Source organism: Acanthaster planci, linkage group LG18 (assembly GCF_054643075.1).
Source record: "Acanthaster planci isolate LZ-2023a linkage group LG18, COTS_SCS, whole genome shotgun sequence".
In the NCBI taxonomy this organism is placed as follows: domain Eukaryota; kingdom Metazoa; phylum Echinodermata; class Asteroidea; order Valvatida; family Acanthasteridae; genus Acanthaster; species Acanthaster planci.
Genome location: NC_141794.1, coordinates 8,607,363 through 8,622,580, shown reverse-complemented (window position 1 = coordinate 8,622,580; position 15,218 = coordinate 8,607,363). Strand labels below are relative to the sequence as shown.

Genomic DNA, 15,218 nt, shown 5'->3' with positions numbered 1-15,218 from the left:
CTTTGAAGAAAGAGATTGTGTCACTACTACTAAAGAGCGCCATCCCTTTTAATCCCAACAGAGGGCTTCACATTGACTTTTCTCCTGACTTCAAAGAAAGAAGTCTTGGTGATTACTATCACATCATCAATCTCTGCCCTCTCAATACTTTCATTTGTCCAAAACACTTTTACATGGATACCCTGGCTACAGTTCTACATTCACTTCTTTAGGGCTGGTAGGCTGCGTCTTTTGACCTGAATGATGCTTATATGTACCTTCACATTCCCATTCTCTGGGAACATCAGAAGTTCTTCAGTTCATTTATGGAAACACTAGATACCAGTTTTGCAACCTTTTCGTGGTCCTATCCACAGCCCCTTGGGTCTTCACAAGGATCGCCAGAGTGCTGGCTGCAGCCCTTTGCTGTCAGCACTTTCAGATATATGTTTATCTGGACGATTTGCTGATCATAGACTCGTCTTGCAGGTATCCAAGCTTTGTCAAAGATCATGCAGCTCACCTTGACCCTGGGTTTTGTTATCAACTGCAAAAAGTCCTCTTTGGTCTTCTCGCAGCACCCTACCTTCCTCGGGTCTTTTCTCAACATGCAGGCTTGCATGGCATCCTCCTACATGGAACACTGCTTAGCCCTTGAAGAATGTGTTCACCTTTTCCTGGCAAATCTATGCCTCCCAGCTCGGGTACATGTATGGCTTCGCTTCTTGGCTTCATGGCGAACTTGGCGGACATCATACCCTACTGCTTTGTGCACATGTGCCCACTTCAGCTCCACTTTCTTTATCACTGTTCTCCTCGGAAGGATGCTATCTCTTCAGTTGATGCATCCCCATTGGATCACTCTGCAGGCAAGCCACCCATCAAGAAAGAACAATGTCATTGCGGATACTCTTTCTAAGGGCCAAGTGATTCCCATGAGTGGTCCCTTCATTGCTTAAGAGTGCAGCAAATTTTCAGTATCTTGAGAACTTCACACATGGATCTGTTTGCTTCTCACCTGAACTGCCAGTTAAAAACATTCTGCTCCTGGCATGCCCATCCCAAAGCATGGGAAACACATCACCATCATCAGCTGGGAGGGATTCTTGGGGTATGCCATCCCTCCAATTTCCCTGCTACCTCAAGTGTTGGCCAGAATTTATCAGGAAAAATGCAACATAATCCTGATTGCCCCATTGTATGACAGGCTTGGTTTCCTCAGCTGCTGGATCTGATTGCTGAGTCAGAACTCACCAATCCATTGTCCTTTCAAAACGTCCAGACCTTCTCGCACAAACAGCTTCCAAAATACTCCATCCAGACCCCAATAGTCTTCATCTCACTGCCTGGAAGCTTTCCAGCTACATGTATCTTTCAGAACAGCAAGCCCTTTGGCGGGAGCCAGGAGTAGATGATAACGATGATAAGCTTGAGATGAACGCTTACAGCTCTACTTATTGGTGTGTGCAGAAATTTGTTGATCCTCATTCTGCATCTACTGTACATGTACATGTATAGTAGTTACTGCGGATTTTTTACACTAGCTTTTCCATTTTGGGCTTCAAGTCTCCACCATTCATGGCCACAGGTCAGCCATAAGGGCAGTGCAGTTCAGGCGTAATTTTTACAGTTTGTTTAGTCCATTAAGACTGTATGATCCAGGCTAAGATTTTACAATTTCCAACTCCAAGGTACAAATCCATAATGTGTATATGGCTGTGCAACTGGAGCCAGCCTTCTAATGCATGTGTCAAAAATGTGTCCTTGGCATTTAGTTTATGCATTGAAGGTGTGTGAATATCATTAGAAGCCAGCGAGGTCAAACCAACCGCTCACCCCAACAAATGCAATGATGAACTTGTAATATTGTTTTTTCAATGTTTTTCTAACTTGCCGATAAAATTTTTTGGATTGTGCTGAAAAATTAGGGTTGGTTGAGAAACTGGAAGCAGAACTACTTTTTTTGGGGGGGACCTTAACTGTCATGGCCTTTAGAATAAACTCCCAACTCACCTGGTAATTCAACTACAACTCATAGGTAATTCAGTATCGTGTGATGGGATTACACTTTTCCATTATGAAAAAGTTGTCATCTCTGTAATTAATAGCATGTTTGTTGAATGACCCCCCCAGACTCTTATTCCAGGTTGTCATCTTGGCACTGTTCTTCAAACGCACCATGTCTTCTTCCCTTCATAACTTCACAGTCAAGACGGCGGCCTTCTTACTGGTGGCCTCCACAGCATGTCGAAAGGGTGAACTTCATACCCTGTCCGTTGCAAGAAGTCACCTTCGCTGTGAACCAGGGGCTGTATGTCTTATCCCTTGGGCTAAATTCTTAACTAGAAATCAATCACTCAGTTTTTTCTTCCCAACATCTTTGTTCAAAGTCGTACATCCTTTTCTAGCATGCAGGAGAACCAGTGAGGGTGTCTTGTTAAAATCCTAAAATTCTACATTGCTCGCACCAAAGAGCTTCGAGGTGATGGCACATAACTGTTTGTTGAAACAGTTCATCCACATCACCCAGCCTCAGCTTTGACTATTGCAAGGTGGATTGTGGAGGTTCCAACATCCTTCTCGTCCCACCCTTGCCAGTAATAGCCATTTGGGTCACAGCCTGAAACACCAGCTTCCCCAACTGCACCATACTACTCAGGCTGATTCTATGCATCCTCGAGGTCACCAAGTTTTGACTTTGACCCACTAGAGCCCTATACCCTGTTTGAGGCAGGCGAGGCTCACCTACAGTTGCCACAGATGTTGCATACATATCAGGCTCAAATTCATGCCCATCAGAAATGAAGCATGCCAACATCATGGGCTCTCTTTTTACATGTAAGTGTGGCTGTTTCAGATTTTATACTGTCACCTTGAAGGAAAAATCAATCAGCTTTCACATGATGCTACCTGAAAGATGTTGTCCAAGCTGAGTGCCTGGTGGGTGGGCAAGCTCTCCAGACAACTGCATAATCATCAGTCAGAAATCCACAAGTAGTTGCTGCATCTTCATAAGATATTGGACTCGTAAGATATGGGTATATCTTGACTGACCTCTGGTTCTCAATATTTTTATTTCATTGTAGGCATGCTTTGTCGTGGCTGTTCTCCTGGTTCACATATTGCTCTTTTCCACCCCATTTCAATACTTTGCAGTGCTATTCTGCATTTGTAGATATCGAAAATTACAAAGTTTCTGTAATAGAGCCTTGAGACGTGCAGGGAAACATCATGGTCAGTGTTATTATTATTTGGAAAATGCGTTTGTAGGTATCAAAAATGAGTATTTCTTAATAGAATAGAAAATCCCATTAGATTTTTGGGAGAATACATGTAATAAGCATTTTTATGGAAAAGCCGATACTTTAATTAAACTTAGAAAAATGAAGTGCATTATTGCAGATTTTTAATGCATAAATGCCTTTGCAAGAGACCTGTAAAATCTAACCATGGAGAAACAGAGGGTGCTAACATTGAATTACAAGTCCTATTCGAAAGGACCTGCCGTGATCATTGCTTTTTGACTAGCATAAATGTATCTAATTTATGTACAAGGTACATATACAACAAATATTGTACAAAGTACATAGGGTACATGTACGTGTGTATCAAATAAAATCTCCCAAGAAAACAGATGTGGCAGCTTGGCCAGGATTGCTAAAGGTGTCTGTAGGTCCAACCATGATTCAACCATTTGGTATGCAATTTATATAACATAGAATGCCTTTTTTTCAGTTCCTTCGACTGAGGTCAGCCTAAAATGGGACTGCCTTTAACCACTTCGGACCGGGGCATTTTTCAATGTTGAGGATGCTGGGCCGGCATGACTATCATTTTTTCCATTTTCAAAATCCTTCAACAATTCATCATTCCATTTAACAGTCGTTTATAGCCGCACGGAGTAATCTTCAGGCACTACTCTAAGTTGACAGCTGACCTTTATTGATGCCCGAATATTTCAGCCAGGCCTGCAGCCTTGTAAACAGAGCCCAGATTGTGCGGTGTTATACAGCTGTCTTTTGTTCACGAACCTGGCTCAGTGCACTGCTGACCTCTTTTCAATAGGGGCCAGATTAGCATGCAGCAGTGCTGTGTGGCTCATCGCTGCGGTGGTGGAGAGCTTTTGTCCCCGGTGGTAATCCGCTTGCTCTAAATACCCCAAACCCTGGTATACGGTTTCTAAATAACGCTGGATTATCACCACTTTTGAGAGCGAAAAATGCCGGTCATGCCCTGCAGCCTGGTCTTTTGTTCGGAGTACGGTCTTTTGTTACAGGGCCCTGTTTCCTTTGTCCGAGTTCGGAGACCCCGGCCACACATATAAACCATACGGCTCCGATCCCGGAGTCCCCGGCTGGTAGTGGTTAAACTGCAGTTTGACCTTTTGGACAAATTCCCAAACAGCAGTTTTCTTATTTCTCATTCCGAACTTTCAAAAAGAGACTTTGAGGAAAAAGTTCATTTCTTTTCTTATCTTGCAGGGTAAAAGAAGAAGATGTTCGATTAATGCTGTGGGATACTGCTGGCCAAGAAGAGTTTGATGCCATCACCAAGTCTTATTACAGAGGTAATACAATCATAGGAGCTTGGTGTTCCTCAGTTTACAACAATTTTCAAAAATTGACACAATTTTTGTAACTGTTTTGTTTCGCCAAAAATGGTTTTGCAGTTCACATGTTGAGATTTGGAAAAATGTGAAACTTCTGCAAAAACTGTTTGAAAAGGTGGGAAAAGTGGTGCTAAATCTTTGTGATATTATTGCAATTAATGATGGAAACTGGTGTGAATATCATTTGAAAAGGTGCCCAAGGCAAGGACATTGAGTGTGACATTTTTCTTTTATCAGACCCACAAGAATGACAGTTGTTTAAAATATAAGACGGATGGCACTTGTAACTTTCTTTTAAGTGAAGATTCAATGTTTACCAGGTTAATTGTCCCTTGAAAAGTTAAATCTGTTGATTTTTATGAGATAAAAACATTTGTGCCATTTGCAGTATAGCGAAATGATTGGTTCACACAAACCACATACATGTATACCGGTACAAAAGATGTCAAGATGCAAGATGCATGCACCGGTAGTAAAATCAGTCAGGTAAAATTCCTTGGCATTTGAAATGGTGCAAACTCCATAGATGTTGAACATATTTTGTACTGTATAAATCTCACGCGGTGCAAAAGTAAGTTAGTTAATACCACGTCGTTGTTTGATTGCCTCATGGAAAGATGAGATGTTTGTCCATTAACCATAGAATTATCATTAAATACAAATGATTCTGTATTAAACAATAAATTCATCATTTTTTCCCTTGTTTGCAAAAATTACATACATGCATGTTTACCAGGTACTAGACCCCCACTTTCTGCTAACAAAGTTGTGGAATTTTTTTTCAGTTAAATATCGGTGTCTTGATAACACCTTTTGTGGAAAAAAAAGTAGAAAATGAACACCCAAACAGCCATGATTGTCATCACTGCACACTTTTGATACTTCCTGAACTACCAGTACAGTGTAAATGAATCCTACCATAAACAGAAACATCTTCTTTGGCTTCACAAATAATGATGGAATGATGTTAGCTTAACCTTTTTTTGGGGGGGAGGGACTTTTTGAAAGGTTTTGTTATGTGGATACATAGAGACATGTACATGATCATGTACATGTACATCTATCAAATGTGGGTCAGTGTCCCTGTACATGTACAAGTATGCTCTTTATGTGTGGAAGTCGAAAGGACATACAGTTTCTGCCTCATCTTCCATGTGAGTACTAGTTAGTATGTGTCCATAAAAATCAGGTCAGTGCGATAAGTTGAGATGCTATGCTATGCAGGAACTTGAGATTTAGCTTGTGGTTTGAGGAAGATCCTCTTCCTTCACAGTAGTTGCACTTGTCACTCAGCTTTTTGCCGCACACCACCAAATTATCTGGCATAGGTAGACTGTCAATAGTAACTCTTACTGCAGAACTCAATAAGCCCTTGGTAGGTTGTAGATGATCAATTTCCAAGTCAGGTCACTGTTTTCAGCTTCCAGTGGATTGATAAACTGTCCTTGTTTAGCAAGCAGGGTTTGCCCTTAACTTTTTTTCTCACTTGCCAGCCGGACCAGCAGTGATGGCTTTTTACTAGTCTGCCAGCATTTTCACTAGTCCGCGTCTACCCCCACATTTCAACATTCTTTTTTGGCACTAGTGTTTTCTGCTCCAACTCTATGCATAACAGTGTGCACTCGGTGCTGACTGTTATTTAATTGTTGATGAGTAATCATAAATGACCATGGGAATTATGAATTTCCAGAATATTCATGAGTAACTCTACTCAAGCAAATTAAACACACAAAGTGGTTACCTGGTGAAAATGTTTTGTTTTTATTCACAATCCAAGAGTCAGAAAAAATATTATGAACAGTTTATGTTCATGTATGTTTTATGCAGTATGCACATGTACACGCACATACATGTACATGTACATACTCCCGGCAAAATGTAAATACAGTACATGTACATGTACATACTCCTGGCAAAATGTAAATACAGTACATGTACATGTACATACTCCCGGCAAAATGTAAATACAGTACATGTACATGTACATACTCCCGGCAAAATGTAAATACAGTACATGTACATGTACATACTCCCGGCAAAATGTAAATACAGTACATGTACATGTACATACTCCCGGCAAAATGTAAATACAGTACATGTACATGTACATACTCCCGGCAAAATGTAAATACAGTACATGTACATGTACATACTCCCGGCAAAATGTAAATACAGTACATGTACATGTTCGTTCTCGACTGTGTCCAGTACCCTTGGGGTGCATTCCACCAAATGGTTGCATTTCTGCAACCATTTGTACATGTAATGCTAAATCTGAATACATGTATACATGTATAAGCACAATTGGATGTAGTGAGAATTTAGAATTATTGTGCAGCATTAATGTCGTACTTTGCTTGTTCTCAGTTGATTATTCGTGAATTCTCACCACATGGTTTTTTTAACCATCGCGTGATGTGGGTCCATCGTAAGTTTACTGTGTACATATATACATGTATGTACATGTACAGAACATTTATCTGGTTCGTACATTGTAAGTGACTTCGTCACAAATGCAGACACGGCACAATTATCAGGCTCCCATTGAACGATCACTGAAGTTGGACGTTAACTTCCTGTTTCATGGTTGCATGTAAATGGCGATCAATGCATGTACTGGGTAACCCTATGTGCATTGCACACGTGCAGTGGGCGTGGTTTAAACTGAAGTAACGTCACACTTACGAACCGGATAGTGCGAGTGTACACACATATGTGCCAAGCACTGGTGCAGCACAACTCGTTATCCATTTTTTGTTGTGTTTGCTTCTTTTTCATGTTATTTTGCGTGCCGTCCTTGTGCCATGCCATGCCATATTAAAGCCGAATGTCTGAACCGACCACTTTTGGTTCGGTTTGGTTCAAAAGTGCTATGTTCAACGATTTTTGGTTTGGTTCAGCAGTATAGCAAATTTAACTGCCGAACGTTTTTTGGCATGTTGAATAGCGCCCTCTCTTGTCTAACTGAAGTGCACCCTCTTGTGATACAATGGTTGGCTCTTTCGTGATGTTTTGCCATTGCATTCCAGTTTAAGGTTTCTAGAAATGTATCTGTTAATTGTTTTTGTTTTTTATTTAATCTTGAGTCACAAAAATGATATCAAGTTTATCCTAAAACTCATGAAGCTTCTGCTCAGGATCAATCTCTGATGCATGCTGTGGCAAATCTCAGTTGATTTGCATATCAGCGGGCGCCCTCTTTAGACCATTGTTAGTGCAATGCTGCGGTGCGCGTACGAGCAGTTTTCTTCCACATGCGGAGACGCAAAACCAGTGTCTATAGAATACCATTGACAACTAGTGGCTTTCTCTTCTAATCCTTGGGGAAATAATGGCCACTTGTCACTTTCCAACATAAAAAACACCGACTGTTATATCATGTTGACGTTTGGGAATTACAAACGGCAGCTGAATAGTGTTCGGTAGGTTCTGTGCACAAAATATTGGGAGCCAAGGACGGTGTTCGGTACAACCAAATGTTTGGTATAGCGGTGTTCAGTATAGCAGCGTTCCACTGTATAAGGAACATCATCAACAGCATCCCTAACGATGGCCTGAAACCCAATTGGTCCCAGTTTGGTTCCTTGTGGGAGAACTCTGATAAGCATCTTTTTATGTTGACAGAGTCTGATTATAATGAGCACTCTGCATCCGGTTGCTGAGAAAGTCGTACAACCATGGGACGATGGATCTGTGGACCCCAAGTAAATGAACTTTTCAATCAACAATTTATGGTCCACCATGTTAAACTTTGTAAAAGTCCGTCAGGACCACCGTTCCAACGTTGCTCCTGTTACCCGTGCCCTGATGCAGAAAATGAAGAGTTAATGAGACTAACCAGATAATGAGCAGTGCTTATACTTCTAATGTTACCAAATTGGTGATGGTCAATCTTACTATTGATGTCATCCAGAACCCATTTTGTAACAAAACTCTCTGCAATTCTGACAAAACAATCAGTGAGTGAAATGGGGCATAACTTGTTGACACTAGGTGGATTTGATTTTGGTATCAGCACAACATTGGCTTTTTTCCACTGCTTTGGAAATACACCTTCATTGTATGAAGAGTGTAAAATGTCACAAATGGGAGTAATAAACTCTTAAAATTTCTTGATGATTTTTTGAGAAATGCCATCAGAGCCGCTCAATTTACCAGGTTTGACCCTTATAATAATAATAATAATGTCATTGTTATTGTACAAAATCCATAGAAATGCTCTAATGAGCATTTAATTAAAACCATACAGTAAACTAAACTAAAAACTACAACACAATACAATTGTGAAGTAATATAGCACCTACATGTATATACGTGTACAATCACAATTTAGTGGACAGATAAGGAAAATTCCAAATATTAAACATCAAAACAAATTAACGACGTGTAGGTACACAATTACGTAAATGCCTGCTTAAATAAAGAAGTTTTCACTTCCTGTTTAAATTCAGAAAGTGTTTCCTGACATCAAATGTGATTGGGTAACTGGTTCCAAAGCTGAGGACCAGCCACAGCAAATGCCCTCTCACCAAAGTTATTAGAGGTCATGCAAAATGGAACCTGTAACTTTAGTTGACTTGATGATCTACATGTAAGAGAATATGAGCCTAAAGACTCACATACATGTAATCGAACAAGAGTATTTTATGGATGCATTTAAAAATAATTTCAATCTTAAACCAGATGTACTATTTAACTTGTAACTAATGTAAATTTTTGACAATTGGGGTGATGTGACAACATTTCATTTCACAACACACCAGCTGTGGCATTTTATACTCTCAGAAGTTTTAATATTTCACACCGAACAACACTGTACAACAGGGCTGTTGAGTGAACCAGTGCTTGAGTGTCCCAGCGAGAATGATATTTCGGAATACTGTGAATGTTATACATCTGATAAAAACAAGCATTGCAGTTTTTATTTATTGCAATTTTCATAAAACCAAAAGCTATTAGATTATTTACACAAGAGACAGGAGTGATGCAATTATTGTCGACGATTGTATGATCGATATTAATTTTAGATAATTGTTGCTTCGTACCAATGACCAAAAAATCTTTGCATCGTTAATCATCAATTTATCTTTGAACATCCAGTTACAAACCACATGTACCTATACACAACCATTTAATGTCTCTAAAACTGTTGCTTGGTCTGTAGCTAATCAAGGCATAAATGCTACCTACATGTACATGAGTATCATTAGCGTGTGGATGGACTTCCGGTAGGCATGGTTCTATGATTTCAAAAAACTGAAGTAAATTACAAACAGTAAAGGTCCAAAACATGAGCCTTGAGGAACACCACAAGGTAAGTTAAAATTATCAAAGAGCACTCCGTTTACAGATATTCATTGAGAACTTCCTGATTAATAAGACTGAAACCAATCGATTGCAATGGCATTGATGCCATCCTGATCCAGACACGTACCGTATGCTTTATATGTGTGGTCGGGGTCTCTGAACTCGGACAAAGGGAACAGGGCCCTGTAACAAAAGACCAGGCTGCTGGGCATTACTGACATTTTTTCACTCTCAAAAGTGGAGATAATCCAGCCTTGTTTTGAAACAGTATACCACGGTTTGGGGCATTTAGAGCAAGCGGATTACCACCAGGGACAAAAGTGCTCCACCACCGCAGCAATGAGCCACACAGCACCACTGCATGCTAATCTGGCCCCTATTTAAAAGAGGTCAGCAGCACACTGAGCCAGGTTCGTGAACAAAAAAACTTATATATCACCGCACAATCTGGGCTCTTTTTACAAGGCTGCAGGCCAGGCTGAAATACTCAGGCGTCAATAGATTATGTCTGTCAGGCTAGAGTGGACACCAGACAGTCCTTCACGTGTTTGTAAGTGTCCAGTAAATGAAGATGGTGTGTTGTTTTCTATAGGCCAACTGATAAGGTGGGTACAGTGAATGTGACGCCATTTGTTCATTAACCTATTCAACCACTACCTTCTCAACTTGTTTAGATATGAAACTAAAGCTACTTTTTTGACCAACCGCATAATTGCTCAGAACACAATCTAATCTTGGGTTCTTCAGCAATGGCGACACAGCAGTGTGTTTCCAACTGTCAGGAAAAACATCGGTTTGACAGAATGCATTAACCATAACAGTGCATCAAAAGTTTCTTTGAAATGGATCCAGGCCACATGATACACTCAATCACATTTCTAATATTCTTAGCTGCACATGAATATCCCATGGTTAGAGTTTTGGAAGGGGGCTGGGAGCAGGAAGGGAAGCTTCCAAGGTACCAAGATCAAGTGGTGAAATATGAGGACATTTGAAGGAAGGCCTCATTTATAAAATCAGCGATTTTATCTTTTAAAATAATTTTAGCTGATTAAGACACACAGTTTGGATATGTACATGTATCGTCAAAGAGTTGATTGTAAACCAATATGGAAATATTCCATCAAAAGAGCTGCTTTGCTTGTAGGATCAGATGCAGTTACATGCGATGCTCCATTTCGCAGAGCTGAAGGGTTTGAGTGCTTTTGAGATCTAGCCTTCACAAAGTTCCAGAAGCATTTTGGATTTTTCCCAAGTCGCCAGCTGAAGACTTCAGGTAATCAACACCTTTCCAGGAAGCCGAGTTAGATCTTCCTAACTTAAATGTAGTGATATTTACTTCATAAGGAAGGGCATGTTTCCATCTGAAAGTTCTCTCCTTCTTTTTGATGGCTTGCATACTTCGGCATGAAACCAAGGTGGAGATGGAAAGCAAGGTTGAACTGTAGGCACAACATCAATTAGAGCAGCTTCCATCAGGTCATGTAACAATGATGTTGATTAATCACAGTTATCTGTTACCTCTAGTAAACACCAAGGAATACATTTTAATGTCCTGCATAAATCATTCGTGTCTGCTTTACGAAAGAGTGAAATTTAGTCACTTTGATTTGGGCCGTTTAGCCATTGAAGGGGTAATACTGGTACAAAGCGCAATACTGAATACACCATGGTCCAAATCGAAAGTACCATTTTTCGGATATGTACATAAAACAAAGAACAATTACCACTTTTACATTCCATGTTATGTGGTCACCACGTCAGTAATCGATTCGTGTTGTTTATAAATAGTGCATTTAACCTTAAACTGAAGGGAAGGCCAGTCAATCCTTTGTTGTCATAGTACATGTAAATGTGTACATACATGTACATGTATTTCACATTTAGTCTGTCAAACGATGAGATACATGTACACTGTACCGTATTTACTCCACATTGTACATGACAAAATGTTACTTCAGGAAAACTTGCCATCCAATCACAATATTCTTAGTGTCTTTCGATGGTATTGACTAAATTTGAAGGAAAATTTATGTGTACATGTACATACTGTAGATGCAACACATCATTCCTTGCAGTTCTGCTCCTGCCACATCACTCCCAAATTTTGTTACTGGTGACCATACATGTACATGTAGCCTTTATTATTCATGGTGTTAGTGCTTTTCAACCTGTCCACTGACAGCACAGAAAAAAAGGCCAATGGAAGCCACCCTGTTGAGACAGCTACTGGGTACATGTACCAGGCCTTATCAAAGCGCCTGTACATGTGTTGCTTGGAACTTGCTATAAACAGCCCCTACTTTGTGGTCATAAACTTTGTTTTAATAGCCATGAGCCTACTCTCCATGATCTTTTACAGATGCATACATACATGTATGTAATACTGCCATGCTATGGAAGTGTTCATACAATGCATGTACACATGCAAACTGTGTGATCGTCAACATACGGTTTATTTTTTCTATGGTAGATTTGAATATAAAAATTTGGCAATTACTGTAACGTCCTTTTTAAGTGTAGTGTAGTCACAGATGGATGTTTCATGACAAATTGGATTTTAAGATTTTATCTTTCTTGAAAAAAATCAAACAATGTGAACATTTCTGTAACAAAATTTGTCGGCTTGGATTATGTCTTTCAATGAATAATGCTTATGCCTCATTTAGGCATCAAAATACATGTACATGTATGCGTGGAGTGATATGCCACCTGCACAGCAGCATGGTTATTCTAACCCTGTTGTGCACCCAGCAGTTTGAGGTGCAGGTCAGTATAGTTCAGTTTAGTTTAGTTTAGTTTTATTTCCATATCCTAAATAAAATATTAACACGAATTTAATATCAAAATAATGGAAATGATATGAGGATTCCAGAGCAGATGCAAATGCTTGTACAAGATCTGGAACCCATTTATAATCATTTAAATACATGAAATGAACTATTATGTATTACTCTACAAGATCAGAAACAGAATAAGCTATCCACATTTGCATCAGTAATCCTATTTCATATTAACTAAATAAATGACTATGATAATAACTACAAGGGAGGGAGTGAACCACTCAAATAAAAAAGAATAAGAAAAAAGAGAGGCAATAGAATGACAAACAATGACGGAACATACCGGTATGAGAAAGAATATTTATGAAAAAAAGGAAGTAGCTAGAGATGATAATGATAAATTTTCAACAGTGTGTGGAATGATATGATTATACATGTACATGTAAGTTATTTGATTATCAGTATAATGTGACAACAGCAATATTTTAAGGTACGTTTTAAAAAGCTCAAGTGACCTAAAAGTAGGTATTGTTTGAGGTGGTTCTATACAAGAGGCACTTGATTTCTGACTGTGGATAAATAAAAAATATCCGTGCTTCATGGAGGTGTAGATTTGCGGCTGACCGTGTGTTGTGAGAATGAATATTTGAGTTTTTGCCAAATAATAAGTGTATATTTACAGGAAGAGTTTTCATTTCAAATTTGTACATCAGTACAGTGTACACTAAGGTGGTATTTATAGAATTAAAGACTGACAAGGTTTTGTATAAACCAAATAACGGCGCAGAATGTTCTGTAGATTTAGCATTATTAATTTCTCTTAATGTTTTCTTTGGCATAATATACAATTTATTCATAGAGGAGGGTTAACTGTTACCCCATGCTAAGACACTATACTGAAGGTGTGGTAGGGACAAAATATTATAAATTAAAAATAAGGTTTATGAAGGTAAGTCATGTCTTAGTTTTTTTTTAGGATGTTTTGGTTCTGAGAAAGTGACATGAGTACCTTTTGCTTTTGGCCATGTTGCTTCCAAGAAAGTTTATTGTCAATAGTTACACCTAAAAATTGATAGGTATCAACTTGTTCTGTTTTTGTATTATTTAAGTGAACAGTGATACTCTTAGTAACTTTACAATAAAAAACAGCATTCATTGGGTTTTGTTTAAGTTAATGGATAATTTATTACATTTAAGCCACTCAGAGAGTTTACATAGTTGCAGATTAATAGTGTCAATTGCCTTATCATGTCCTCCATTGTTTTTACTCGGAAGCTTTTTTTACAATTGTAAAGTTCATCAGTTGTTACTGGCATAAGGAACAAGGAATTAGGGAAGTCCTCACTAAGATAATCAAGTGGGTGTACATTGGATTGAAGGATCCTTTGAGGTAGTTCAGGGCCTACATTCGTGAAAAAAATTGTTAAATTGGTCAGTAATTGTTTTGGGATCTACATGTACAATGCTGGCGTTTATTTCGAACACAGTGGGAGGCTGGATGTTTATTGTGTTTTTCTTCAGAATACCATTAACAAGTTTCCAAGTATTATGTTATTTTTTTTGTTGATCATCTTGGTGTAGAAATTTTTTAGCTGTTCTGATGACGCAAGTTTGTTCATTTGTAACATACATATATTTATGCTTACTGGTATCCGTAAGATTACTGAGATGTTGTTTGTATAATGTTCATTTCCGCGTTATACATGTAGATTTGAATAGCCCCATTTCATCCATGAGTTAACATAGACATTTTTACGTTATGTTCTGTCTTATAAGGTACATGTTTGTCAAATAAATAATTAAGCATTTGTGTGAAGTATAAAATCCATCAACATTATCCGTCAACAGTACTGAGTTCCAATAAGTGTTAGTTAATTTATTTTTAAGGTTATTCATATTTGAGGGACAAATATTTCCAATTAAATAAATGTTTTTCTTTGGTTTTGATCAAAGTGGGCCCAAATGTTAAAATACATATAGGTAGATGATCACTAAACTCAGATTATACGATTCCAGTTGAATGAGGTTCAGTGCTGTTGATGAAAATATAATCTGTTAGGGCATAGAGGAAGGACACTGAAGGAGTTTGAACTGCCCGGGCTGTAACATCTGGCCACTTACCTCTTTCTGGCATGCCTGATATGTCCATAGCGAGAGCGCAGGGAACGCTTGCTACGCACCATCTGTTTCACAACCACAAAACTCCTTTATACCCTATAATAGCCGCAGCAATTTGTTGCTGATAATCTACATCCTTAAAACTTTGTGCACTGAGGTGTAGGAAATTGAATATTCATGCCTTTGTTGGTGCTTGGTATGGTCTCATGACAACATCAAATTTAATGCTTGAGCAATTGCTTGCATTGTGCTGTGTCCCCTAAATCTATACGTGCAGTCATTGCCCTTAATGAGCACTTTCTTTTGGAATTATTTTGGGAATAAATAGCTGGGTTGTTTACAAGATTTTTTTGTTTTGTTGAATCATTTTCATTATGGCATTTGTACAAAAGCGTATTTTAGGAGATTTCATGATCACTTGC

General features: G+C 38.8%; 1 protein-coding gene across 4 annotated transcripts in view; it reads left to right on the top strand.

Annotated features, from left to right (window-relative positions):
* Nucleotides 1–15,218, top strand: part of rab23 (RAB23, member RAS oncogene family) — a 56,140-nt gene that overhangs the window by 29,068 nt on the left and 11,854 nt on the right. For all 4 annotated transcript variants that reach the window (XM_022252100.2, XM_022252099.2, XM_087148345.1 and 1 more), the window contains one exon: nucleotides 4,461–4,546. In XM_022252100.2, coding sequence (XP_022107792.1) covers nucleotides 4,461–4,546 — 86 coding nt within the window. The remainder of the gene's footprint in view (nucleotides 1–4,460; nucleotides 4,547–15,218) is intronic.